General features: G+C 47.1%; 1 protein-coding gene across 2 annotated transcripts in view; it reads left to right on the top strand.

Moving 5' to 3' along the window:
* Window positions 1–27231, top strand: part of TCF7L1 (transcription factor 7 like 1) — a 155322-nt gene extending 128091 nt beyond the window's left edge. The window contains exons 3-11 of one of the 2 annotated variants that reach the window (XM_024744005.1): window positions 5048–5131; window positions 20078–20210; window positions 21152–21254; window positions 21560–21643; window positions 22388–22531; window positions 23224–23383; window positions 23470–23577; window positions 24462–24537; window positions 25824–27231. In XM_024744005.1, the coding sequence (XP_024599773.1) occupies window positions 5048–5131; window positions 20078–20210; window positions 21152–21254; window positions 21560–21643; window positions 22388–22531; window positions 23224–23383; window positions 23470–23577; window positions 24462–24537; window positions 25824–26257 (1326 nt within the window). In that variant the 3' untranslated portion in view covers window positions 26258–27231. Of the gene's footprint in view, window positions 1–5047; window positions 5132–16341; window positions 16396–20077; window positions 20211–21151; window positions 21255–21559; window positions 21644–22387; window positions 22532–23223; window positions 23384–23469; window positions 23578–24461; window positions 24538–25823 lie in introns of those variants that run through there. The other variant, XM_024744007.1, reaches the window with a different exon arrangement.
* The last annotated feature ends 612 nt before the right edge of the window (window positions 27232–27843 follow it).

Below are 27843 nucleotides of genomic sequence, written 5' to 3' on the forward strand. Positions count from 1 at the left end.
AAAAAAAAAAAAAAAAAAAAAAGGAACAGAATCATCCTTCCTTAACAAGGTAAACACAGGTTCTAAACCACAGCCTCACTATACTTAACTGTGAACCACAATAGCAGAACTTCCCATATATAGGTATGTATGACTGAATCACTGTGCTCTACACTTGAAACTAACATGACATTGTAAACGAACTATAAAAAAAACGGGGGGAGGGGACTTCCCCAGTGGTCCAGTGGTTAAAACTCCAAGCGTCCATTGCAGGGGACATGGGTTTGATCTCTGGTCGGGGAAATAAGATCCCACGTGCCACGCGGCGTCGCCAAAAAAAAAAAAAGGACTTCCCCAAGTGCATTCCACGGAACTCCAGTCCCACAAAAAGAGTTTCCCAGATTCAGTAAGATTGGTAAACTGCCTGTCGGCCTGTCTCAGAGAGTCATCGCACACAACGGCATGTTCAGTAGCATTTGTAAATTGAGGGTTAGCAGTCCTCACCATTTGGGTTTAGTTTCTTCTTTCTGTTTTTTGAGAATCAGAAGAGAGCGCTTATCCCATACGTGGTGGCTACTGCTGTTGCTTGGCCGTTAGTGCATTGATGCCACACGGGTCCCATGCGTTCCATCACGGTGCGCGCCCCCCAGGAGGGAGGTGCTGAAGTCTGGCCATGATAGACTGGTCAGGAGCCAGTTGTGGCCAGTTGGATGGAGCCTAGCCTGGGCTTGGAGAAGCCAGCAGTTTTAATTTGCCCACATGCCATTACTGTGCAGGGAATCTAGGCTTAGCCACACATCTCTTAATCCACAAGAACATGCTCCCCACCAATGAGTGATTAGCCCTGCGGGGCTGGCCGCACATGAGAATTACAGCCAAGAGAGATTTATTTCAGCTGATCGTTGGGCTGAGCCTGACCTAGGAATTCAGAACTGCACAGCCACCTCCAGATTTCTGGGAAGGAGGCTGGGAAGGGTTATAAGCGGTGTTGCTGCCTCCTTCTGCCCCAACTCATGGTTCTGGGAAGCTCAGCTGTCCCTTTAGAATGCTCCTTTCCTCAGAATTACAATCCAGAGGCCTTCCATGACTAAGCTGCAGGGACTCCAACTCTTAACAGGTCTTCTCCCATCCCCTACTCCCACCACTGGTTTCAAAATCTTAAAAAAAGCAGAAAAGTGGAAAGGGGGAAGTGACAGCCCTCCACTTCCCTACGACTCGGAATGAAGTCCTGTCTGAACACAGGCACACACCCCCAGCCCCCGTCATCGACTGGAGCAGGAAGGATCCTGGGAAGACGTACACTATTCCCAGCACCACCTCTCCACGCCTGTCTTATCGGTAAGGAGCCAGACTTCAGCAGTGGACGGGGCTAAAAATTTTCACCCACCCTCCAAGCCTCCAGGTTTCATTAAAATTAATGAGTGAGAGTGGCCCCTTTGTAGAGACAAGGGAACCCTCCGATGCTGTTGGTAGAAATATAAATTGCTGCAGCCACTATGGGAAACAGTATGAAGGTTCCTTAAAAAAAAACTAAAAATAGAGTTACCATATGATCCAGCAATCCCAGTCCTGGGCATGTATCTGGAGAAAACTGTAATTTGACAAGATACATGCACCCCTATGTTCATAGCAGCACTATTTACAATAGCCAAGACATGGAAGCAACCTAAAGGTACATTGACAGATGAATCGATAAAGAGGATGTGGTACATATATACAATGGAATATTACTCGGCCATAAAAAGAAAAGAATGAAGTAATGCCGTTTGCAGCAACATGGATGGACCTGGAGATGATCGTACTAAGTGAAGTAAGTCAGACAGAGAAAGACAAATGTCATATGATATCACTTACATGTGGAAATCTAAAATACGATACAAAGGAACTTATTTACAAAACAGAAACAGACTCACAGACATAGGAAACAAATTTATGGTTACCAAAGGGGAAATGGGGTGGGAGCGGGCTAACTTAAGAGCTTGGGATTAGCAGATACAAACTACCGTATATAAAATAGATAAACAAGGTCCTACTGTATAGCACAGGGAACTATATTTAATATCTTGTAATAACCTATAAAGAAAAAGAATATACATGTACATGTATAACTAAATCACTTAGCTGTGCACCAGAAACTGACATTGTAAGTCAACTATACTTCAATTTTTTAAAAATGAGTGGACCTTAAGGGGAGAAGAGGCTACTGTGGTTTCCTCCCGTCAGAAGCCCAGACGTCTTGGGGGGTACGTAACCACCAAGCACATGATAGACAATCATAAATAGTAGCTACTACTAAAAACCCTTATTATGCGTGTGTGTATGTTTTATATGTATGTTTGTACATTGATCGCCCCAGTACCAAGGCATGTGGACCCTCATGCATCTTATAGTATAGTGGGTACCAGCTCCTCAACCACTAGAGCAGTGGTTCTCACTGGGGGGGGGGGGGCAGTTTTGCCCCTCCAGGAGATATTTAGCAAAGTCTGGAGACATTTTTGCTCATCACAACTGGGCCGGAGAGTGGGAGCTACTGGCAGGGATGTTTAGCAGCATCCCTGGATTCTAGGAGGTAAAGCCAGGGATGCTGGTAAACATCCTAAGATGCACAGGACAGCCCCACGACAAAGAATTCTCTAGCCCAAAATGTCAACAGCGCCACGGTTGAGAAACTCTGTGCCAGCACCCTACAAGCCTGCTATGTCTAACAGCCCATAAGGTCAGCGGGTAGTATTCTTAAAGACCCAAAACTGCAGCCCTGTCCCAAACCAGGATTCAGATCGATTTCTCTGGGCCACCCTGACGTGGTCTAAGAAACATTCCTGGTAAGCAACAAGAGTGAAGAAGTGTTCAGTCCAGATCTTTGTGACTCTAAATAGGGAATCAGATGCTGGTAGAGTTGATGGATTTTAGGAACACTTCTTTTGTGTTTCATGTGGCGAGGGGTGGATTTGGGACGCTTCTCCTTAGCACCTTTTATTGCTTGTAGAGAAATGAGTGTGATGGCTAGCACTCGAGGGTAAGTAAGCTCCAGCCACCTCAAGTGTCCCTACAGGAGAACATGGCCGTGTATGTATTCATTCAGCTTCTGGGTGGCCAACCCTGTGCGAGACAGAAAAGGAGAGAGAAAAGGCCATCAGAGCAAAGGCTGTGGGGGGGGGGGGGGGGCAGTGGAATGTTCAAGAGGACAGTGTTATGAAAAGCTTTATGACTCGTGTTGTGGCGAAGAGTGTGGGATTGGAAGTCAAGAGACCTCAGCTCCAACTCCTCACGACGTGGGCAGGCAAGTCCTTCACCCTGAATTTACCTCCATTAGCTCGTCGGAAAATTAGGACAGTCACCGTGACTTGTCGTAGCAGGGATGCTGTGGAGATTAAACTGGTTTACGTGTGTAAGTCTGCTTTGAAAACTGCCACCGTAGCACAAATGTTGTTGTTCACTGAGGAAATGAGTTTAACTCACTAGACCGATGTTTGTCCAGTGCTATTAACTTGCCAACGGCATTTAAATCGCGGTTAGTTCATCTAGGAAGTGTAGGCTCCTGGGAAGGGAAATAGGTGAGTGAGGGTGTGAAGGAAGGAAGCAGATAGGATCAGCAAAGCACAGGGATAGAGATGACATTCAGTTGCGGGGAGGGGCAGGGCACCAGAGGGTCCCGAGTGGAGCAGTCCTTATTCATTCCCACCTCCCATGGCCAGGCATCCTTGGCCCATCCCAGCTGCTGTTTCTGCCACTCGCTGGCCCTTGGCAGATGTGTCCTTGGGTTATTATTCCTGCCTGTGGATACCTTTTGGAAAGCCCAGCCCCTGCCCTCTCAGTCAATTTTTGTGGTTGATGGAGAGTAAAGGGGCACTGCCCATCCTCCTTTCCTGACCTGTGCTCAGAGCTCAAGGCCAAATCATGATTTTTCTCCCCCTCCCCTGAAATTGAATGACCAGAGCAAGGGATGATTCAAAGACTTCTTTCTGTCTCCTTGGGAAACTCTTCCTGGAGCCACCACATTCTATGAGAGCTCGAATTTTCAAAGTGGCCTCAAGAACTCTGCAAAGAGGCTGCATGGCTGGTCTGCTGCCCAGAAGCACCATATCAGTGTTGACACTCGGACAACATGTGTATTTTGCTCCTGGCAAAGACTAATGGTTTGCTTAGGAAAATAATAGCTTCCATTTATCAAATGTCTTCCACGTGCACAGCACTGTGTTCAATACTAGACATTGTCCCTAATCCTTCTAACAACGTATAAAGTTAGTGATAATCACCTTGCTTTATGGACGAAGAAACTGAGGCTCAGAGTTGTTAAGATGCTTATCCAGGGTCACGCAGCATAATCGGCAGAGTGAGAACCTGAACCTATGAACTCTCAACTCCAGAGCCCGTCACTGCCTCTCCACCCATTCTCTCCCAGACTCTTGCCCAACACCCTGCCATGCTGGGGTTGAGGAGAGGCTTTTCGTTTAAAGACAGTGTGTGTGTGTGTGTGTGTGTGTGTGTTGGGGATTTATTGTTTGATTTGGTTTTTTTGCAGTAATACATGGGAGAGGGTAGGGTACTGGAAAATCTTTTCAGGATCGAGAAACACTACAAGAAGTAAAGATCCACATCTTGCATATGCACAGATATTAGTCGTGACCCTGGAAGTGTCAGGCAGATGGTTTTTATTCATTCGTTCACCAGATAGTTCTGGAGAGGCTGTTTATCTCCTGGGGAGTGTTGTGCCCGTGCTGCTGTAAGAGATGGAAATGAACAGGCAGGATCACCATCTGGGAGCCCTGGGTCCCTTGATGCGCCTTGCTTGTCCCACCACTAAAGACCCTCACCAATAGGGTCTTCGAATACTTTGGTCAGTTGTGCTGTCATGTTTTTACCCCAGAAGGACAGAGGGGCTGGTGGCAGTAGTGGTTGTCAATGTATGCTCTGCACTCTTCTGATCTCTGGCCATTGACACAGTAAGGAGCGTGCAGGTAAAATAAGCCACGGTCGTACTCCCACACCACAGAGCGCCTCCCTGCTCACTTGGGGTGCACAAGAGGCCCCCGCTTACCAGCTGCATTCTTTTCTGTCCCCTGTGCAGTACCTGCAGATGAAATGGCCCCTCCTCGATGTCCCCGCCAGCGCCACGGTCAAGGATACCAGGTCACCGTCCCCAGCACACTTGGTAAGTCCGTTTCTCCTTAAAGCATGGAAGGGACACTCTCACTGTCTTGTCCCATGTCCCTGCCTCCACCTTCCCGCAGTTCTAGCAAGTATTGCCCCAAGTGTGTGAGCCGAACGAGTCAGGGGCACAACAGTTAGGGTGTTGCCCGTGCACGCCCCCATCACTGCCACCTCGGCACACGTTCATACCACCCGGCATGTTGTGAGATCGGAAACGCCAGCGCTGCCCCTGGCTGGTGACCCCCGTCCTCCCCTGCTGCCCACCTGAGCAGTGGCATTCTCCATGTTCTCGTTTCTTTCCCGCTGGAGCTCCGTCAGCAGCCCCCGATTCTCCTGCAGAGCTGCATGGCGACACTTGAAGAGGCTCTTCTATAAAGGATGTTAGAGAAAAGAATTAAATTAAAACATAGGCAAACAAAAATCCCGAGGGGCAACTGAGGCCTTCCTGCCAAGGTCCGAGGCAACACAGCCACAAAGGAAGGTCTGGTGTGTCCCAGGAGGAAGAGAAATGGGATCTGACAGGTCTCCTCACCTGGGCTTGCAACAGACTGAAATCGTTAGGACAGGAGATGTTCCCAGCCGGGACCCTGCACCCCCTTTTCCTGGACTTTCTTAAGAGCTTGGGGCAACCCACATGCCTCACAAGCTAACTGTTGTTGTCCCCTGTGCAGTGGATCTTAGAAACACAGAGGGTCCAATTAGAAGGAACCCCAGCTGGTGTGACTCATCCATTTTACAGACAGGGAGACCTGGGAATACATGATGCTTCTAAAACTTTATTAGGGCAAATTTCAGTGGTTCCCTTCAGCCACACTGGGTTGTTTTCAAGCAAGTCCAGACATAGTATTTCATCTCCTTCAGGACGTTTTAAGATATCCTCATAGCCCTTTTTCGTTAGAAGCTTAGAGCCTAGTTGAGGAGAAGGAAGGTATACGTAGAGAGATACATAATGGCACAGTGAGCCCGTGTGATTTCCAGGAATCATGACACCAGCTTACAGTGGCAGAGCCCTTGGTGGTTCACAAAGCAATGTCATGTGTAGTTCTGAGGTGACCGTCATAGCCATCCACTGGGGAGACACGTGGGGATTGCTGTTTCACAATCTCTAGGAGAAACCAGTGAGCAACAGGGCCAGCCGTCCTGTGCAGGCTGCCCTGAGAGGTCTGTGGCCAGTCACCAAGTCCTGAGTAAGCCTGTAGGGCCTGTGGCCCTCCAGATTCCAGGACAGCTTGGGATGGCCGAGCGCGAGGTACAGGCGCCCTCTAGTGGTCAGTCATTGTGGAGGACATGGCATCCCAACCCCCACCCCCACCCCCCAACAAAGTTGGCTTGTCCCCTCCCAGCACAGCTGTCTCTGTTTCAAATCGCACCCCACCCATCCTGTGGCATCCCCCAGCCAGTATCCTTCACATACTGTCTTCGTATCTTCTCAAATCTTCATTTATGTTTAGAGGAAGTGAATTCTCTTTAAAATTAACACACGGACTCTTTGAGTTTCCCATCCTCCCTGTTGCAGAGCAATCCAGCTCTGAAAAATGAAATAAAAAGCCTGTGTATGGCCCTCCGCCTCCTGTGATGCATCATGTTATTTCCCTTCTGATGTTCACCGCCCAACTTCACGCAAGAGCTAGACCTTCCACCTCCATCCCCGATCCATTTGCCATCTGATACCTAGTCTAGTCATTTGCCCAACTTTTTCTCAGCCCTCTGCTTCCTATAATTCTTTCATTGGCTCCGGGAGACTGTATTAATAGACATTATCAAGGGTTTTTTTGCCCTAAGCTTCCATTTTCTTTCTGGATTCTTTTCCTTAAATAAATCAGCTACTCATCCTCACTTATTATCTCATTGTAAGTGGCATGAAAATATATGAAATCCCTAAGCTCTTAACAAGGTTCTCTACCCATAGTTCCCACTGCCAGGCAAACCTACAGCCACTTCAGATGTGTGTTATACGGATATGATCTCAGGACTGCGGTGGAGCAGGGGCTTACGTTTTGTCTGAGAGTGGAAAACCGGGAACAGTGGATACATTACATGGTAGACAGCAAAATGGATACTTTTCTAGTAAGTTGTATATTATTACACTCTGTACTCTAATATAGATAAACAGACCTCAAAAACTTAAAGAACATTCATGGGAGAAAACCTTAACATTAACTTGAAATTCTGTAGACTGGGAGAAGACCGCCATTCTCCATTTTCAAGTCAGGCCTTCTCATTCTAACTTCTGAGAGACACGTGTGTACGTGTATGTAGGAGCCAGACCTGAGATGCCTGTGTGTTGGAGGTTGTTTAATAAAGTGGGCTTGAATCCCACCTCCACCTCTTCCTACTTGTGCAGCTGCAGGAAATTACCTCATCTCTCTTTGCCTTGGTTTCCTCATCTATAAAACAGGAATTAGAAGAGGACTTGACCTCAGAGTTGTGTGAAAATGAGGCCGTGCATTGTAATGAGTTTAGAATTGTAACTTGCACAGAATAAGACTCAGTGGTGGCTAGCTTGCCACTATCACCAGCACCACCACTAGCACTGCTTTGATGAAGAGAGGGAAAGAACAATTAAAATACTGTTCATTTAGCAGACTAAGAGGTGATGAAGGCTCAAATTATTAAGTGCCAGATCAAATAGACACATTGCAAAGGTAACGGAGGTAATAAGCCTGGAGAATTTAGCATCTGCTCTCTCAAGGATATGATTTAACTGGTCTGGGGTGGGGCTGGTATCTTAGTTTTCTAAGCTCCCTGGAAGATTCTAAGGGGCAGCCAGAATGGAGAATCTGATATGCCCTCAGCGCATATCAGAGGCAAAAGGGAAGGAGGGACCAGAGACCATCCCAGTTTATTAGATGCCGGATTCTGTAGGCTGCAGGCGTAAGCGGAGAAGCAGGTTACCGGAAGTAGTCGGAGGTTTGGACGCTGGCTTTTTTTTTTTTTTTTTTTTTTTTGTGGTGCGCGGCCCTCTCACTGCTGTGGCCTCTTCCGTTGCGGAGCACAGGCTCCGGACACGCAGGCTCAGCGGCCATGGCTCACGGGCCCAGCCGCTCCGCGGCATGTGGGATCCTCCCGGACCGGGGCACGAACCCGTGTCCCCTGCATCGGCAGGCGGACTCTCAACCGCTGCGCCACCAGGGAAGCCCAGCTGGCTTTTTTTATTAGAAAAATGAAAACACTGGATTATGGAATTCCTTTTGGAATCACGAGCAGAATATTTTGAGATGAGTTTGGCCCTGGGAGAAGGGCGAATGGAGGAAACAGCCTGCATACTTGGAGAGATGCAGTGAGTCGTGTCGAAGCTGCCTGTCGGGGAAATGTGTACAAATAAGCCGCAACTGGGCCAGGGTGGGGATGGAATTACGTGTTATTACCACTTGAATTTTTATGCCTTTGAAACAAGCTCTAAAAACTAAGTATCCCTGAGTGTAGAGTGTTACCCTGATCCCTCACTGTGGCCCACGTGCCTGCTCCGTGTCATTCCCTCCACTCTCTCCCCGGAACGCTGCGTCCAACCACACAAAACAAATAGACGCGCTTCCAGAGTATAACCAACCCAAAGATAGGACTCTCGACTCTTTTGTTCACGTTTGTTTACCTGGCACCTGTCATGATGCCTGGCACAGCATAGGTACTCAGGAAGCATTTGTGAATGGATGGAGAATCAGTGATCTGGGGAAAGGTAGATGCCCACTTCTGAACCCCTCTCTGCCCCTGAGTCCAATTCCTCTTCTCGTTCAGGATTTTTAATTAAATCTTTTTTTTTTTTTTTTTTTTAATTTTTTGACCACACCGTGTGGCATGTGGGATCTTAGTTCCCCGACCAAGAATCGGACCTGCACCCCCTGTGTTGAAAGCATGGAGTCTTAACCACTGAACCATCGGGGAAGTCCCTAATTAAATCGTTTTTGAAACCAGAAAAGTCATGCACGTGTGTGGAACACTTGGGAAAATGCAAAAGTACACAGAAAAAGACCTGTAATCCCACAACCCACAAGCATGTTATTTCAGTCTCGTCTGTGTGTATGCACACCTGTAACTTGCTTTCTAGATGATGACTGAATACTTCTTTTAACCATAGTGAACACCCTGTTTTAGCACTAAGCTTTGGGCCCCACTCAGAAGCAAGGCGCAGAGCTTTGTATCCAATGGCTAATGGAAGGCAGGGCCTGGAAGCCCTCCTAAAGGGTGACTGTCTCACTGCTCCGAAGAAGTAGCTGAGCTGAGAGCTGAGAAGCCTGACTTTGATCAGCATGCCGGCTCTCGATTAAAAACATTCATCGAAGTTTCCCTTTTTAAATTATATAGTTTCTCCATCTTATAAATATACCTGTGTAGACCCCAAAACTCATCATATAGCCTGTTGCTACTCCACTCTGCCTCCAGTGCTGATTTCAATTCCTACTACACAGTATTCGCTTTTTATTTGGATATAAGTTTAAACTTTCAGAAAAATTGCAAGAATAATACAACGAACTCCCATATACTTTTTATCTAGATCCAGAGATTTTGCCCCATCCCTTGCCCACCCTGCACTCCCTCCCTCTCTCTCTCTCCCTCTCTCTCTCTCTCTCTCTCTCTCACACACACACACACAGACACATGCAGTATATATGAGTTTTTCTTAACAATTTGCCAGTAAGTTGGAAACATTGTGTCCCTTTACCCCTAAATACTTCAGATGTATTTCTTAAGAAGAAAGACAGTATCTTACAATGACCACAGTACAGTTTTCAAAATCAAGAAATTAACATTTCATATTACCTAACCCACAATATATATTCAAATTTCAGTAAATGTCCCAGTAGTGTCTGTTAAGCTGTATGTGTTTCTTGGTCCACAGTTCAACCCAGGATCACAGGTTACATTTCATTGCCAGTCCTTTAGTCTCCTTTAATCTCACAGAGTTCCTTAGCCTTTCTCTTTCCTGACCTTGACATCTTTGGAGAAGTACAGACCAGCTATTTTGTAGAATGTCCCTCCATTTGGGTTTGTCTGAGGTTTCCTCATGGTCAGATTCGGGTTGCGCTTTTTTGGCAAGAACACCACCGCACTGATGTGCGCCTCTCCGTGCATCACCTTGGGAGTCCGATGTCCATTTGTTCTTATTTATTTATTGTCCATTTGTCCCAAAGTCGGTGATGCTGGCTTTGATCATTTGATTAAGGTGGTGTCTGACATGTGTTTCCTCTGTGAGGTTATTCTTTCCCTTTGTAATTAATAAGCGCTCTGTAGGGAGAGGCTTTGAAGTTACATAAATGCCCTGTTTCTCATCAAACTTGCACCCACGATTCATGGCAGGCATTGAAGATTATCGACCTCCATCATTCCTTTATTAGTTTCTGCTACTGAGATTTAGCTTTTGGGAAACCTTACCTGTGTCTCCCAGCTCATTACTCTTAGTGAAGAGCGGAATGGACATCGTGGCAAGTCAGGTCTGTGCACTGATGACACAGATGAAAAAGATGGTGATAGAGGACAGAAGCTAAAAACCAGTCTACAAATAGTGTTCCTGAAGAAGAGACCACACAACCAATAAAAACGGCAGTGGGCAATAAGAAAGTGAAACTGGGCTTTAAAAACAAAAACTAGGGGGCTTCCCTGGTGGCGCAGCGGTCGAGAGTCCGCCTGCCGATGCAGGGGACACGGGTTCGTGCCCCGGTCCAGGAAGATCCCACATGCCGCGGAGCGGCTGGGCCCGTGAGCCATGACGGCTGAGCCTGCGCATCCGGAGCCTGTGCTCCGCAACGGGAGAGGCCACAACAGTGAGAGGCCCGCATACCGGAAAAAAAAAAAAAAAACAACAACTAGGGACTTCCCTGGCAGTCCAGTGGTTAAGACTCCGCGCTTCCACTGCAGGGGCCATGGGTTCCATCCCTGGTCGGGGAACTAAGATCCCACATGCTGCACGGCATGTCCAAAAAATAAAAAACAAGTAAATAAATAAAAAACCTCAAGCGTATAGCTTGAAAGCACTCACCTGAATTCTACAAAGTAAATGAAAATTGACATTTACCTAGACACGTCCTGGCAACAGTCTGAACCGTAAGGGTTTGATTTGTTTTTTTCTTCCTACAAGTAGCTATGCAGGAAGGAAAAGGCCAGTGTCAAAGGAACAAAAATAAAGGTAAACTCTGGATTCTCTTTTGCTGCCTTTAATGCCAGCAAACAGTAGAAAAGGGAGAGTCTTGATAAGGAAAGATTTATACCAAGAATTTTGTGCCCAGTCCAATTTGCAAAGACCTCAGAAATGTACCACTGCTTCCAAGAAGGACCTAAAGCACCTTCTAATTCCTTGCAGCGTTTTCTCTCTGCTGCTGCCCTACAGAGACCCTGGTTTATCTTCACATCTTTCAGAGCCTTCAGCTTACTGCTTGCCACCTGTGAGGAGCTCAGAGAATATTTGTTAGTACGTTAATATAGACTCTCATCCCATCATTTTCTTCTCTGCGCTCCAGTCCACTGGCTTCCCAGGGGTTCCTCAAACACGTGGAGCACCCTGCCCACCTCGGAGCCAATGCGCTGGGTGCCTTCTGCCAAAACACCCTTCCCTCTCATGCCCACACACCTCACTCCACTGCCTTCATGTATTCATTCAAAAGTCATTTTCTCATTGAGGCCTTCCCTGGTCAGCGTGTGTAACTTATAACCACTCCTGCCTCGCTTCTTATCTGCCGTCCCTGACTTGATTTTTCTCCTTAACATTTATCACTATCTAATATTTTAGTTATTTATTTGGCTTATTGTCTGTCTGTCTGTCCAATTAGAATGTACCTAATGCAAGGATAGGTATTTTTGTCTAAAAAGACAAGATGCTCTAGTGCGTTCACGAGACCTAGAACTGTGCCTGGCACATAGTTGATGCAGCATAAATGCCTGTGATCCGTATTTTCTGCAGGGCCAATTAGATCAGCAACCCAGCCGTGTCGTCAGAGACCCAGGTTCTTTCCACCTCTGCTTGTTGGCCTCCAGCCCTTTGACTGCCCAACTCGGTCCTTGCTGTGTAGACAGTCTCCACAAACATTTACCCAATAAATAAAAGTGTGAATTTCCATTTCTCTCGAAAATTCTGTATAGGAGACATGTTCAAATTTCCTTTCTTTAATAGGATACGATGACAGAATTGGCAAAGAGCTTACATTTCGCCTTTAAAGTAGTATTTGTTAGAGAGTGGTGTATGTGTACACACAGAGAGAATTAGGAGTTTTTTCCCTCAACTTTAATTAAGTTCCTGTTTGCCCCTGCTTATATTATAAATCCACCGCTGTGACTGGACTGGTATTTTAGGAACAAACCAGTTTCCTTTTTCCCCCAAGTCCTGCATTTGAGCACATAATCTCTTGAAAAAACAGTTCTGGCCCACTAAAAGAGACGGTTTTCTCAACCACTAAACAGACGATTGATTGTGGATAGAGCTTTTTTTTTTTTTTAATTAATTTATTTATTTATTTTTGCTGTGTTGGGTCTTCATTTGTGCAAGGGCTTTCTCTAGTTGCGGCAAGCGGGGGCCCCGCTTCGTCGCGGTGCGCGGGCCCTCTCACTGTCGCGTCCTCTCTTGTTGCGGAGCACAGGCTCCAGATGCGCAGGCTCAGTTGTTGTGGCTCACGGGCCCGGTTGCTCCGCGGCATGTGGGATCTTCCCAGACCAGGGCTCGAACCCGTGTCCCCTGCATTGGCAGGCAGATTCTCAACCACTGCGCCACCAGGGGAGCCCCGAGCATATTTCTTAAACATATAAAGTCAGGTACAGTTAGCAACCCGGTGCACCTCTGAGGATCTTTTCTGGGCAGCCTGTTCGGTGGTCTGTGTCTGCTTTGTAGGTGATACCACAGAATTAAGGCTCCTCTTTGCCTGATCTAAAAAACGTTATCCTTCTTATCGCTGAAATTCAGATCAGGAAGAAAAGGAGGTAGTGAATTAACACTCGGGGCAAGAGGCTTTGTGAAGGCCTCAAGCCAGTTACTGAGAGAAGCAGGCAGTGGAGAGTGGCAGGGCCTCATGGAAGGATGGTTTGTGGAGAGGTGGCTGGTCCATCTGTGGTGGTGCGTGGGCTTTACTTAGAACTTGGAAGAAAGTCATGAACCGTAGAAGAGAGGATGAATTGCTTCCTCAGGACCAGGAGTTTCAGGGAGAACTTTGGCTTGGACCAACCCTAGAAACAGACCAAAACAGACAAGAAACACTTGAGCTGGGAAAGGGGTGGGTCTACGTGATGGGCTGGAAGGATTCAGGTCCAAGGTGGCTCTGAGATGCTCTTCTTTGGATAAAACTGGACTCGGCTACCTTGCCCAGGGAACACCTGTACTCTGGGTTGGGCGTGCTCTTTGCACTGCAGAGCAAGCTGTCCACAGAGAGGTGTGTGTTGGTTCTCAACATTCCTGCCCTTGGCCTGTGTTTATGCTGTGGACATCCTGCCCCTGGGGACAGCGAAGGAGCAAAAAGAGCGGGAACTTTTCTTGGGAGGGTAGCCTCCTAGGAGAGCTTTGCCTGAGTCAGCCCTGAAAGGAGTGATTTTTGCTAATCAGTCCCAGAGGCCTCATCTTCCCAGGCTGACCAAGGAAAAGTCTACCTTCCTTTTTCTTTCTGAGAACCCCACCACCTTCCAGTCCATTTTTTGGAAAATGACGCCACCTAATGGGAACCAATACTAGTAACTCACGGAGTGTTAAAGTGAGGAGACCTGCATTTTAGATATAACTCACATATTTCTGCTTTGTACTTAACTCTCCACCCATTCGGTGCTGTTTGCCAGTTTCTTTGTTTTTTTCTTTCTAAAAATTTTATTGCAAAATTGTCCAACCATATACAAAACCAGACAGTACAAAGAAATCCCATGTGCCCATCTCCTAGCCTTAACAACCGTCAGTATTTTGCTGTTTATTTCATCTATCTTCCCAACACCCCTTCCCTTGTTTTTTCTTTTATTATTTTTTTGAATTTTATTTTATTTTTTTATACAGCAGGTTCTTATACACATCAGTGTATACATGTCAATCCCAATCTCCCAATTCATCACACCACCACCCCCACCCACTGCCGCTTTCCCCCGTTGGTGTCCATACATTTGTTCTCTACATCTGTGTCTCAATTTCTGCCCTGCAAACCAGTTCATCTGTACCATATTTCTAGGTTCCACATATATGCATTAATATACGATATTTGTTTTTCTATTTCTGACTTACATCACTCTGTATGACAGTCACTAGGTCCATCCACGTCTCTACAAATGACCCAATTTTGTTCCTTTTTATGGCTGAATAATATTCCATTTTAAATCGGCAGGCTGACTCTCAACCACTGCGCCACCAGGGAAGCCCCTGTTTTTCTATTTCTGACTTACATCACTCTGTATGACAGTCACTAGGTCCATCCACGTCTCTACAAATGACCCAATTTTGTTCCTTTTTATGGCTGAATAATATTCCATTTTATATATGTACCACATCTTCTTTATCCATTCGTCTGTCAGTGGGCATAGAGTTTGCTTCCATGACCTGGCTCTTGTAAATAGTGCTGTAATGAACATTGGGGTGCATGTGTCTTTTTGAATTATGGTTTTCTCTGGGTATATGCCCAGTAGTGGGATTGCTGGATCATATGGTAATTCTATTTTTAGTTTTTTAAGGAACCTATACTGTTCTCCATAGTGGTTGTATCAATTTACATTCCCACCAATAGTGCAAGAAGGTTCCCTTTTCTCCACACACTTTCCAGCATTTGTTTTGTGTAGATTTTCTGATGATGCCCATTCTAACTGGTGTGAGGTGATACCTCACTGCAGTTTTGATTTGCATTTCTCTAATAATTAGTGATCTTGAGCAGCTTTTCATGTGCTTCTTAGCCATCCCTATGTCTTCTTTGCAGAAATATCTATTTGGGTCTTTTGCCCATTTTTGGATTGGGTTGTTTGTTATGATTTGAGTCCTCTCCCTCTTTTTCTTGATGAGTCTGGTTAATGGTTTGTCAGTCTTGTTTATCTTCTTGAAGAACCAACTTTTAGTTTTATTGATCTTTGCTATTGTTTTCTTTGTTTCTATTTCATTTATTTCTCCTCTGATCTTTATGATTTCTTTCCTTCTGCTAACTTTGGGTTTTGTCTGTTCTTCTTTCTCTAGTTCCTTTAGGTGTAAGGTTAGATTGTTTATTTGAGGTTTTTCTTCTTTTTTTTTCTTTTTCTTGTTTCTTGAGTAGGCTTGTATTGCTATAAACTTCCCTCTTAGAACTGCTTTTGCTGCATCCCATAGGTTTTGGATCGTCGTGTTTTCATTGTCATTTGTCTCTAGGTATTTTTTGAGTTCCTCTTTGATTTCTTCAGTGATCCCTTGGTTATTTAGTAACATATGTTTAGCCTCCATGTGTTGGTGTTTTTTGCATTTTTTTCCCTATAATTGATTTCTGATCTCATAGCATTGTGGTCATAAAAGATGCTTGATATGATTTCAGTTTTCTTAAATTTACTGAGGCTTGATTTGTGACCCAAGATGTGATCTATCCTGGAGAATGTTCCGTGCACACTTGAGAAGAAAGTGTAATCTGCTGTTTGGGGATGGAATGTCCTATAAATATCAATTAAATCTATCTGGTCTATTATGTCATTTAAAGCTTCTGTTTCCTTATTAATTTTCTGTTTGGATGATCTGTCCACTGGTGTAAGTGAGGTGTTAAAGTGCCCCAATGTTATTGTGTTTCTGTCGATTTCCTCTTTTAGAGCTGTTAGCAGTTGCCTTGTGTATTGAGGTGCTCCTATGTTGGGTGCATATATATTTATAATTGTTATATCTTCTTCTTGGATTGATCCCTTGATCATTATGTAGTGTCCTTCCTTGTCTCTTGTCACATTATTTTAAAGTCTATTTTATCTGCTATGAGTATTGCTACTCCAGCTTTCTTTTGACAGGCTGCAGGATTGTAGTCCTTCTTGCTTCTGCTGTCTGCCCTCTGGTGGATGAGGCTATCGAAGAGGGCTGTACATGTTTCCTGATGGGAGGGACTGGTGGTGGGTAGAGCTGGGTGTTGCTCTGGTGGGCAGAGCTCAGTGAAACTTTAATCTGCTTGTCTGCTGATGGGTGGGGCTGAGTTTCCTCCCTGTTGGTTGTTTGACCTGAGGCGACCCAGCACTGGAGCCTACAGGCTCTTTGGTGAGGCTAATGGCAGACTCCAGGAGGGCTTATGTGAAGGAGTACTTCCTAGAACTTCTGCTGCCAGTGTCCTTGTCCCCACGGTGAGCCACAGCCATCCCCCGCCTCTGCAGGAGACCCTCCAACACTAGCAGGTAGGTCTGGTTCAGTCTCCTGTGGGGTCACTGCTCCTTCCCCGGGTCCCGATGCACACACTACTTTGTGCGTCCCCTCCAAGAGTGGAGTCTCTGTTTCCCCCAGTCCTATCGAAGTCCTGCAGTCAATCCCTCTAGCCTTCAAAGTCTGATTCTCTGGAAATTCCTCCTCCCGTTGCTGACCCCCGTGTTGGGAAGCCTGACGTGGGGCTCAGAACCTTCACTCCAGTGGGTGGACTTCCGTGGTATTAAGTGTTCTCCAGTCTGTGAGTCACCCACTCAGCAGTTATGGGATTTGATTTTACTGTGATTGCGCTCCTCCTACCGTCTCATTGCGGCTTCTCCTTTGTCTTTGGATGTGGGGTGTCTTTTTTGGTGAGTTCCAGTGTCTTCCTGTCAATGATTGTTCATCAGTTAGTTGTGATTCCGGTGCTCTCGCAAGAGGGAGTGAGCACATGTCCTTCTTCTCCACCATCTTGAACCCGAGCCTTCCAGACCTTTAGTCCTGTTTGTCAGTTTCTGATGAAGCCAAACTCAAGAGCACATGGCCAGTCAGGATTCGTAATACTCTTAAGTATTTTAAGATGGCTCTGTGTACATATATCCAATCATCACATAGTACACATTAAATATATAACAATCTTATTTGTCAGTTATACCTCAATAAAGCTGGAATTTTACATTTAAAAAAAGATAGCTATAAATGAAAAACAGATGTACAAGAAGTCTAAATGAATGGAGATATGCCAAAATGATAATAGTGACTGGGTTAGGCTAGTGTGATTCTGGAGTTTTTTTGGCTTTTGTGTGTGTGTGTGTGATTGTGTTTTCTAAATGTTTTATAATATAGTTTGTATTTCTTTCTTAGGAAATTTGTGTTCATCGTAAGTATAGTTTTAAGTAGGTAATAATTAAATTGGAAAATACAGAAAGGGAAATAAGAAAAACAAAACCACCTGTAGTCCCACCACTCAAATATACTTACTGTTTATGTTTTGGTGTGCTTCTAGTCTTTTTGTTTGTTTTTTCTTCCACTGCGCTGCACTGCTGGTGGGATGAGATCTTAGTTCCCCAACCAGGGATTGAACCCCAGCCCATGGTAGTGAAGCACCGAGTCCTAACCACCGGACCACCAGGGAACTGCCTCTAGTCTTTTTTTTTAATCATAGAATTTATGTGTTTTTTAAAAATTGTAATCATTTTGTGTAATTCTTTTTATCATTTACTGTCACTTTAGTAATAATTCTATTCCTTTTATGATACTAAAAATCACCCTTTAGACAAAGCTGTTTCCGGGGAAACCTCAGTGCATCATTGAGTTGCATCAGGATCCTAGAAATCTGACCTTAAAATAATTTTTTTGTACTCTTCTTTGTGCGGTATGTTCATGAACGTGGAGACCTCTTCAAAAGCCAGTGAGGGAACAGGTGAAAACAGTAAGAAGAAAAGAATTTTAGAATTTACTGTGCAATGTCAAATGAGCCCACTAAGGGTGGTGATAGGAAGTTGTTCAAGGTGAGGTACCAGCAGGGTCCAGCCGTGTGCCAGCGCCACCTAGTGGTTTTGGTTATGAACCATCTGCATTCTTGGTCTCACTTCTGTGAGTCTGAGAGCTGGGCCCCTGGGTTCTAGGCCTTGCTCCAGGACTCTGCCTCTCATCTCTGCTTAGCGTACTGAAAATGGAGCAAGATTACTGTCAGCACACGAGCGCCTAGGAGATGTACATGTAGTTGCTTGCATGATGAGCACCCAAGGGGCACTGAGTGAAAGGCTGAAGGGCTCAGGAACCTATGAAACGAAACATTCAACTGGGAAGACAGAAGTTTGGAAATCTGGCCCGTGAGATGCCACCAAATCATCATCCTGTTTACGAATCTCTTTTTTAATAAATCTCTTCTCCACTTGTAACTCATTTACCTTATTATCCGAAAAAATGTGTGTCAGTCCTTTCTCTGACAGATGTTTTGATTAGGCTGTTGAGGTGCCAGGAAGTGCAAGAGAAGACACCGTGGTTTGTTAGAACCGTAAAGGGCTGATAGGAATCCAGTTCTACCACTTACTGGCCCTGTGGCTCAGGCTAAGTTACTTAATCTTTCCCCACTCAGTTTCCTCATTCCTCAAATGAAGATAATCATAGCTTTTTTGCTAGGTTATAATAAGGACGATAGCCATTTTTATAATAAAAATCTTTATTGTTAAGTCAGATTATGTCAAGACAATTAAAAATTAATTCAGTTTAGTAATTCCAGGACACGCAGGTTTTTCCGTTTTTTAACGTTTCTGAAGCAGGATGTGTTGGTGACATGCCAGTGTTTTTGCTTTCTTAACAGTCATGCAAAATGTACTCCTTACGCTCTCTGGTATTGTAAATGAAATGTGATAATTAGGTCAGTAGAGTGTTTGAGACTCTCCAGGGAGAACTGTTTTAAGTGCTCTTGGTGGTATCTGTAAACCCTGTACATGACAACTGGTTATATGAGGTCTGATGGTGACAGTTCCCTCACTGCTCTGTTACCAGTGTCAGATGTGAACCTATGAGCTACCCTTTCTAGGAAGTTCATTTGGAAAGCGTATGTTGAGGGACTTCCCTGGCGGTCCAGTGGTTAAGACTCTGCGCTTCTGTTGCCGGGGTCATGGGTTTGATCCCTGGTCGGGGAACTAAGATCCCTCATGCTGCACAATGCAGCCAAAAAGAAGAAAAAAGAAAAAAACTGAAAAGGAAAGCGTGTGTTCTAAAGTCACTGAGATTACATAGAGCACGGTTCATAATTCAGCAGCCTGTAGCATTTAGCACCACGTAGTACACATGAATTGAGTAACGCTGGGCTGTTGTGAAGAGGGTACGTAGGAGGGTGGATGTAATCCCTTCTCTAATTCTGTTGGTTCTTTCTCTGCTGTATAGACCGCTGCTTTCTCTCAAGTACCCTTCGAGGGCTGAATGGCATGTTGCATGGAAAACACCTGGTATCTATTCAACCAAGTACACAACAATAGGTTTTACAGGCATATCTTGTTTTATTGTACTTTACTGTGCTTCGCAGATATTACATTTTTTATGAATTGAAGGTTTCTAGCAATCTTGCATCCATCAAGTCTGTCGGCATCATTTTTCCAACAGCCTTTGCTCACTTTGTGTCTCTGGGTCACATTTCAGTAATTCTCGCCATATTTCAAATGTATTCATTATAATTTTTAGGCTGACCTGTGATCACTGATCTTTGATGTCACTATTGCAAAAAGATTACAACTCACTGAAGGCTCAGATGATAGCACCTTTTGACGAAGTATTTTCAATTAGGGTATGTGCATATTTTTTTTAGACATAATGCCATTGCACACTTAACAGACTACAGTACGGTGTAAACATAACTTTTATTCGCACTGGGAGGGACTTCCCTGCCGGTCCAGTGGTTAAGACTCTGCTTTTCCACTGTAGGGGGTGCAGATTCCATCCCTGGTCAGGGAACTGAGATCCCACATGCCGTGCAGCACAGCCAAAAAAAGAAGAAATTTCTTTTTAAAAAAAAAAAAAAAAGATTTATGCACCGGGAAACCAAAAAGTGTGTGTGATTTGCTTTACTGCAAATAAAGCAGTAAACGGAACCTGCAGTGGCTCTGAGGTCTGCCCGTACTCTCCGTCTCCTTGGCAACTGTCCCTAGTCTTTTTCTCTCTGTCTTTCAGTCCAATAAAGTTCCTGTTGTTCAGCACCCGCACCACATGCACCCGTTGACGCCCCTCATCACCTACAGCAACGACCACTTCTCCCCTGGCTCCCCCCCCACACACCTCTCCCCAGAGATCGATCCAAAGACAGGTGAGTCAGGGCCCGCTCAGGCTGGACCAGCTCCACAGCTCCAGTGGGGGCGGGCTTTTCTTTTCGGGGAGTATTTCAGCCCTGGAATCGGACAGACCTGGGTTCAAACCATGTCTCCAACTCTCAGTTGTCTCTAACCCTGCCCACTAAGTTTAGCCTTTTCAGTTCGCTCATCAGTGCCTTACGTGTCCCTTCTGCATCACTGGGTCATTGTGAGGATGAAAGGAGATTAAATGAGATGATGCACAGGGCCTGGCTCCACAGCAAGCATTTGGTGTTGCTCTGCCACTGCTGCTTCTACGTTAGAATGTCTTAAAACTTTAAGATTGGAATGACCTGGAAGGGGGGGAAAAAATCTCCTTTCTCATTGACTTTGAAGTCTAGCCGGCTGCAGGCTGTGCCTCCTTAAACCAAAATCTAGGCCCCAGACTGAACATATGGAAGTAAACAGTCTAGCCAGACATAAGTATAGCTATAAAGCAGTAGACTGAGTTGACTTGTTGTTTTTAACTTGCTCACCCAAACTCCATCCCAGAGGGAGCCAGAGTCTTCATAAAATTCCCATAGCGTTTCCATGGGTCAAAGCATTTTTGGAGCTCCTCTTGAGAAATCACAGCTACTATGAGTTACAGATAATAAGGAGGACAAATGTGGAACAGAGATCCAAAGTTTGTCTTTCCATGAATGAGGCAGCTTTTCTAGCTGATGACTCTGGGGATATCTTGGGTCTCTCAGTCCAAAATTTCCTGCCTGTGTCTTGGACGACTCCTGTACGAGCAGCTGGAAGTTACTGGTGACAGAGGGCAGGGATAATAAAAGAAAGGGCCTTCCAAGCTCCAGGGCACCTGGGAATATAGGGCAAGGAACCTCCTGTTTGATATTATTTTAAGGTGTTAATGTAGGGCCAAGGAATTGTCTGACACATCTCTCTTTGGAAGCAGGAATCCCCCGGCCCCCTCACCCATCTGAGCTGTCTCCGTATTACCCACTGTCTCCCGGAGCTGTCGGGCAAATCCCCCATCCCCTCGGCTGGCTCGTCCCACAGTAAGGAAACTTACAGCCTTTCTTACCCTCCCTCCTTCCTTATGCTGAGTTCTAACTTCTGTACCTCCAGCCGGTCCTGGTGGTCTGTATACAGACGCCCCCCCTCCCCCACGTGGAGCCCTCTCACCAAAGCCCAGGACTCAGACCTCCCTGCTCTCCCCAGGGCAGTGTCCCCCCAACTCTTCCTTCCTACTTCCTGCCTTTACTTATCATCCTTTCTTCCCAACCGCCTCTCCTTCCCTGTCCTGAACATTCCCATTTTAGCCAATTTGCTGACCAGATTTCCTTGCACCTGGCCCTTATAGGCAAGGACAGCCCATGTACTCCCTTCCTCCCGGCGGCTTCCGGCACCCCTACCCTGCGCTCGCCATGAATGCCTCAATGTCCAGGTGAGTCCTGGGACTGAAGCTGTGAGCAGGAAGTGGCAGTGCAGGGAATGGTTGTCTACCAGCGTCCCTGCCATTTCTGACCGTTACACAGCTTTCTTTTGGCAGTAAGCGAGGAGGCAGGCGCTCACCTTTCCTCCCGCCTCTCTGATAAGGTGGGGATGGAGACCATAGGCTCAGCCCACTCTTGCCCCATCTCTCTAAGAGAAGCATTTCAAAGCCCTCACACTCAACCCTCCTGCACGTCCCCTCACGGGCTGGGCTGGGCTTGGCTTTGTGGCACTGAAGCATTTTGAGTACATCACTCTGAAGCTGGGAGATTAATTGTTCCTGCAATGATGTCAGGAGAGGGGAACAGCGAAAGGGGATTTCTGTCTCAGTAGCCGATCTACCTGACAGTGGTACCGCCGGTGACAAAAGAAGTGCAACCCACAGCCTAAGCCCTTCTTTCCCCCCTGTGTACTCTGGCCTCAGACCCGCTGCATCTTCTTTTGTGTTTTTCATCCTACCTGCTTTCAGCACCAGATATAGGAAACCTGCACGCTTGTGGGGGAAGAGAGGTTTGTTGGGTGTTTCCCAAACCAGTTCTGTCGAGGTCAGCGCATGGCCTTCCGTTGCTCCAACACTGCCACAGCAGAGGTGTTTACACGCCTCCGCCGTCAAGACTGGGGGCCCGCCACATCCTCTGTGGGTGACAAGCATTCTGCCTGAATCCCTCTGTTGTCTTTGTTTCCATCTGGTACATAGCCTGGTTTCCAGTCGGTTCTCCCCTCACATGGTGGCTCCGGCCCATCCTGGTCTGCCCACCTCAGGGATCCCCCACCCCGCTATCGTCTCCCCCATCGTCAAGCAGGAACCGGCGCCCCCCAGCCTGAGCCCGGCCGTGATCGCGTGAGTAACAGGCAGCCTGATGGGGGGTGGCCAGTCTCTGAGCAGCCTGGCAGCTTCCTCAACTACACCCTCTCCCTTGGGAACTGTTCCCTTTGACCCCTGGAGTTCCCATCCTCTCAGAGACACCGTGCATCTCTTCTCACATTAAGGAAAGTTTTACAACCAGGACTTTGAGGCTGAAAGAGAACCTGAGAGAGCTTTTAGCTTCCTTCTCCCCCTCCCACCCCGCCCCCCATACACTCGAAAATGGTAAGGCCCCAGAAAGGAGAATATTCTCAAGGTCACATGGCTGACCGGTGGCAGAGCTGTACCCAGCACCAAGGCCTGTGCTTTGTCCACTGTGCCATAAAGACAGCAGGAAAGCCAAAGTCGGTGCCTCATAGCCGAGGAGACCTCCTCTCTCCGTTTCTGCCTAAAGTGCCCTGCCCCCTCCTCTTTCTCCCCTGCGGCCAGCGCATCCCAGCTCTCACCACCACCCTCCGTTCCATTGTCAGGAAGTTGTCCTTTCCTGGAATATGGCCGGAGGTCTGTCAGAGGCTACGTACTAGGTGCTCAGGCTCTGAAAGCAACCCCGGGCAACTTACATTATCGTCCAAGCAACAGCATCTCCCCTCCCCAGAGGCAGACAGCCCTTAGCTTCCTAGAGAGATGACAGCTGATACCAGCTAACCTACAGCCTTATGACTTCCCAGGAAATCACCCGTCACAGTGAAAAAAGAGGAAGAAAAGAAACCCCACGTGAAGAAGCCTCTTAATGCCTTCATGTTATATATGAAGGAGATGAGGGCCAAGGTGGTGGCCGAGTGCACCCTGAAGGAAAGTGCAGCCATTAACCAGATCCTGGGGAGAAAGGTAAGGCCTGCCCTTGTGCTCCAGGCTGTGTGGCTCAGCGTCCCCCACGCTCACCGCTCTGTCGTCGCTGGTCCTCTCTCCCGCAGTGGCACAACCTGTCCCGAGAAGAGCAGGCCAAGTACTATGAACTGGCCCGGAAGGAGCGGCAGCTTCACTCACAGCTCTACCCGACCTGGTCAGCCCGAGACAACTATGTACGTGCCCATCAGACACCAGGAGCAGCCTCTGCAAGAGGAAGAGGGGCAAAGGAAGCTGACTCCATTGACAGAGGACCCTGTCAACGGAGTCAGCTTCCAGGGAGGCCAGGGAGAAGTCTGTATTTCTCTAGAAATAAGGAAGACGTTTTAGTTCTCAGGAGGGCAACAAGGCCATGGTTTGGTATCCTGGGGACAGAATCAAATTTGTGCCTGTCCCATTGGAAGTGGACTCAGCCTTTAATTCCATAATTCAGGGTGCAGTGTGAGCTGTGTGCTAGCTCTGTGGTCAGTGTCTCTAGCCAAGGGTTCCCAACCTGGGGCTCAGAGACCAATGTGTAAGCCACTGCCTGCATTTCTGATGACTCCTGAAACTGGGAAGGTTTTTGTATGTATGCTGTTACTTGCTTTTTTTGTGCCAAAAGGCTGCATAGCTACGTTAGTTTTTTGGGGGTTATTTGGGTTTTTTCCCCCAATTGAACCCACGCCCTCGGCAGTGAAAGCACAGAGTCCTAACCACTGGACAGCTGGGGGGAATTCCCAGCTGCATTAGATTTTCAGTGAGACCTGGGACCCCTCAGAAAAGATCAGGAACCTTACACTGTTCTAGGGAGAGAAATGGAAAAATCAGCCTGAAGGGCAGGAAAAGAATGAGGCCTTCTGAGAAAGCCAGGACACCGGAGCTGGAGGGAAGGGATCCAGTGGGGGAGGGAAGCAGTGTTCCAGGAAGTCTCACTGTGCCACCTTGTGAGGCTCCTGGGGGGAGTGTGATCTGGGTGCCCAGTGCAGGAAGTATCCTGTCTCCCTGCTTCATAGCTGGGAGTCCACCAGAAAAACCGGTTATTCTGTCCCTGGTTACCTCTTCCTTTGGCTATATCTTTCAGGGTAAGAAAAAGAAGAGGAAGCGAGAAAAGCAGCTGTCCCAGACCCAGTCCCAGCAGCAAGTCCAGGAGGCAGACGGTGAGTCTACAGGAGGGCCCTGCATCTTTACTTCTTTTTCCCTATCCCAGCTACACCCGCCGGTACTTTGTACCCGGGACTCTGATGGACACGGTGACAATGCCGTATGATAGCTGCCATTTTCAAGGCCTCAGCCTTATGTACACTCGGGGGGGGTGTTATTATCATCCCCTTTTTGGAGATGATCTGTTAAGAGGCTCAAAGAAGTGAAGGGATTTTTCCAGTCACTCTGCTTGTTAAACGGTCCAGCACTTTGTCACTTGGAAGGCTCTTTTCAATTCAGTTGAGTTGTGTCTTATTTGAGGGTTAGGTTCTAAAATCAATGCATAAGGTAAAAACTGAATGTCACTGAAATGATCCTTGAAATTCCCTTAGGAAGGTAGCCCATTAGGGATGGACATATCACCTATCAGTGAATCCAGTAGAATCAGGTTTTCTTCCAATGTTTGTTTGGTCGAATAACAGAAATAATTGTTCACTTGGATTGGGGGGTGCCCCTTTGTGCCACAAATATATACTGGATCTTTTTACAGCAGAATCCCACCCAGCAGAGAGATGCTCACACTGTGACCAGTATTTCAGTCAAGCCTCCCATCTCATGCTCACTCCAGGACAAGTGCAGAACTTGTTTAGTTCCATCTATAGTGCTTTTTTTTGGGGGGGGGGGGTGCGGGGGGGAGCTGCACCACCCAGCTTGTGGGATCTTAGTTCCCTGACCAGGGATCAAACCCAGGGCCACAGCAGTGAAAGCGCCAAGTCCTGAACCCTGGACTGCCAGGGAAGTCCCCTAAAGTGCTTTTTATCACCTTGCTTTTCTTTTTATCTCCTTTCCTACCTTTCTAATATCTGCATAATTTGCGTATTCATCTCCATAGGAGTACATGTAAGCTAACTATGTATATGATGCAAAGTCCACTGTATACCACGTTGCTTAGCAGGTGCTGTACTATCTCTGACAGCACCATAAACCAAAGATCTTAAAGCAAATTGAGTGGAGATCCATCCCCAGAATGATGAGATTTCAGCAGGAAGATGAAGATGTGATAGGCTGAGCTATTTTCCTTCCAGGCAGGTTCTGAATGAGTCTTTGGCATTTGGGCATTGCCCCTTGTCTGTGCTCTAGGTGTCTTGAAAGCCATAGCCATCATTTCAGGTTCTCACTTCCCTCCCTGTACGCATTCTTGTTTCCGGAGGTGATGTGTACAGCTGGGCTTCCTCAGCAACCTCCACCTCCCACCGCGCTCCTAGCTGCTAACTCTTTCGTGTGGTTTTTTTATTTCCCCTAGGTGCTCTGGCCTCCAAAAGCAAGAAGCCATGTGTCCAGTACCTGCCCCCTGAGAAGCCCTGTGACAGTCCTGCCTCCTCCCACGGCAGCATGCTGGACTCGCCGGCCACACCCTCCACGGCCTTGGCCTCCCCGGCTGCCCCGGCCGCCACCCACTCAGAGCAAGCCCAGCCCCTCTCCCTCACCACCAAGCCAGAGACCCGGGCCCAGCTGGCTCTCCACTCGGCTACCTTCCTGTCAGCGAAGGCTGCCGCCACCTCCTCTGGCCAGATGGGCAGCCAGCCCCCCATCCTGTCCCGGCCCCTCCCCCTTGGGTCCGTGCCCACAGCTCTGCTGACGTCCCCCCCTTCCTTCCCAGCCACGCTCCATGCCCACCAGGCCCTCCCCGTGCTCCAGGCCCAGCCTCTTTCCTTGGTCACCAAGTCTGCCCACTAAGCTGCCCACTGACCTATGCAGGCTGTGACGTGACTCATCGAGTAGTAATGATGCAGAAGAAGAAGAAGAAAAAAAAAAGGAAACTTTATTGGTCAATATTTGACCACTCTGGACTGTTCTGTAAAGTGACTGGTAACAGCAGCACTTTACATTTTGTAGATGTAACCAGTAGCTGATCTTAAGGCTTTTTTAAAAAACAAAACAAAACAAAAATCTTTAAAAAACAAGAACTGAAAAGTAGTGTGTTATTCTTCCTGTATGTGCAGCGGTGGATGGACCTGGGCAGAAGGCACCTCTGTCTCTACCTCCTGGACTCTCTGCCCTCCTGCCTCTTCCCATCACCCCCCGCGTCCCGGCTTCCCATCACCCCCCCGCGTCCCGGCTTCCCCCACCCAGCCTGCATGTTGGCCGTTGCTGCCATTTCTAGCCCGCAGCCTCTTCATCTACATCCCATTCCTGGACATTCCCTTTTACCGGGCCCACGTTTTTCTCCTTTGCTCAGCTCCGTGGGTTCTTGCCTTCACCTTCGTCCTCTGCCCAGTGTAAGGCTGTCACCATGTAAGAAGAAACCTCGGCCTCGTTTGTCTCCACCAGCATCCCTTTTCCCTCAGTGGCCCTAATGCCCCAGTCTCCAGCTTTTGGTGGGGGAACAGGTCCTCTGCAGTGGTTCTTCCCCGCATTTAAAGGGATTCAAGGTGCCTGCCACTTCCTCAGTGAAGAAGCCTGTGTACCACCCCCTTACCAGTCGAGATGTCCCCTCACAGCCCCAGAGTGGCAGACAGGACCTGGCTCCGAGGTCTGGCTCCTGTCACCCAGGTCCGTGCTAGCGCAATCTGCCAAAGCTCTGAAGACCCTCCTCCCTTCCCCATCACCTCACATGCTTCTTCTGTGTGTATTTCTTTTCATTTTTATGGGGTTTTTTGGAGCAATTTAAAACTCCCAGTTGTTTATTTTCACAAAAGAAAATAAAATTGCAGTTGCAAGACCTTTTCTGAGTATTTTAGTCCTTTTCTTGAATCAAGCCCCCTTCACACCAAGCCCTGCGTGAGATTTTTGCAGACGTGCAAAGGAGGAATGCTGCTTATTGGAAGGGGATATAAATCATGCCTGACACGACTAGAAAAATTCAACCCAGTTTCCAGCCTCAAATGTACACAGACCAGTCAGTATAGATAACTGAGATACAAAGGGATGAATCTTTTTATTTTCGTTTGTCTTCTTGTAATTGCCAAGATAGGAGAGGTATCCTTGGATTGCTTTGCATGTATCTAGCACTGCAATTAACTTTTTTTGTTGTTATGGTGTTATTGAGGTATAATTCACATAACATACAATTCACCCATTTAAAGTGTACAATTCGGGACTCCCCTGGTGGTGCAGTGGTTAAGAATCCGCCTGCTGGGCTTCCCTGGTGGCGCAGTGGTTGAGAGTCTGCCTGCCGATGCAGGGGACACAGGTTCGTGTCCTGGTCTGGGAAGATCCCATATGCCGCGGAGCGGCTGGGCCCATGAGCCATGGCCACTGAGCCTGTGCGTCTGGAGCCTGTGCTCCTCAACGGGAGAGGCCACAGCAGTGAGAGGCCCGCG

Source organism: Neophocaena asiaeorientalis, unplaced genomic scaffold (assembly GCF_003031525.2).
Source record: "Neophocaena asiaeorientalis asiaeorientalis breed wild unplaced genomic scaffold, Neophocaena_asiaeorientalis_V1.1 scaffold114, whole genome shotgun sequence".
Taxonomy (NCBI): Eukaryota; Metazoa; Chordata; class Mammalia; order Artiodactyla; family Phocoenidae; genus Neophocaena; species Neophocaena asiaeorientalis.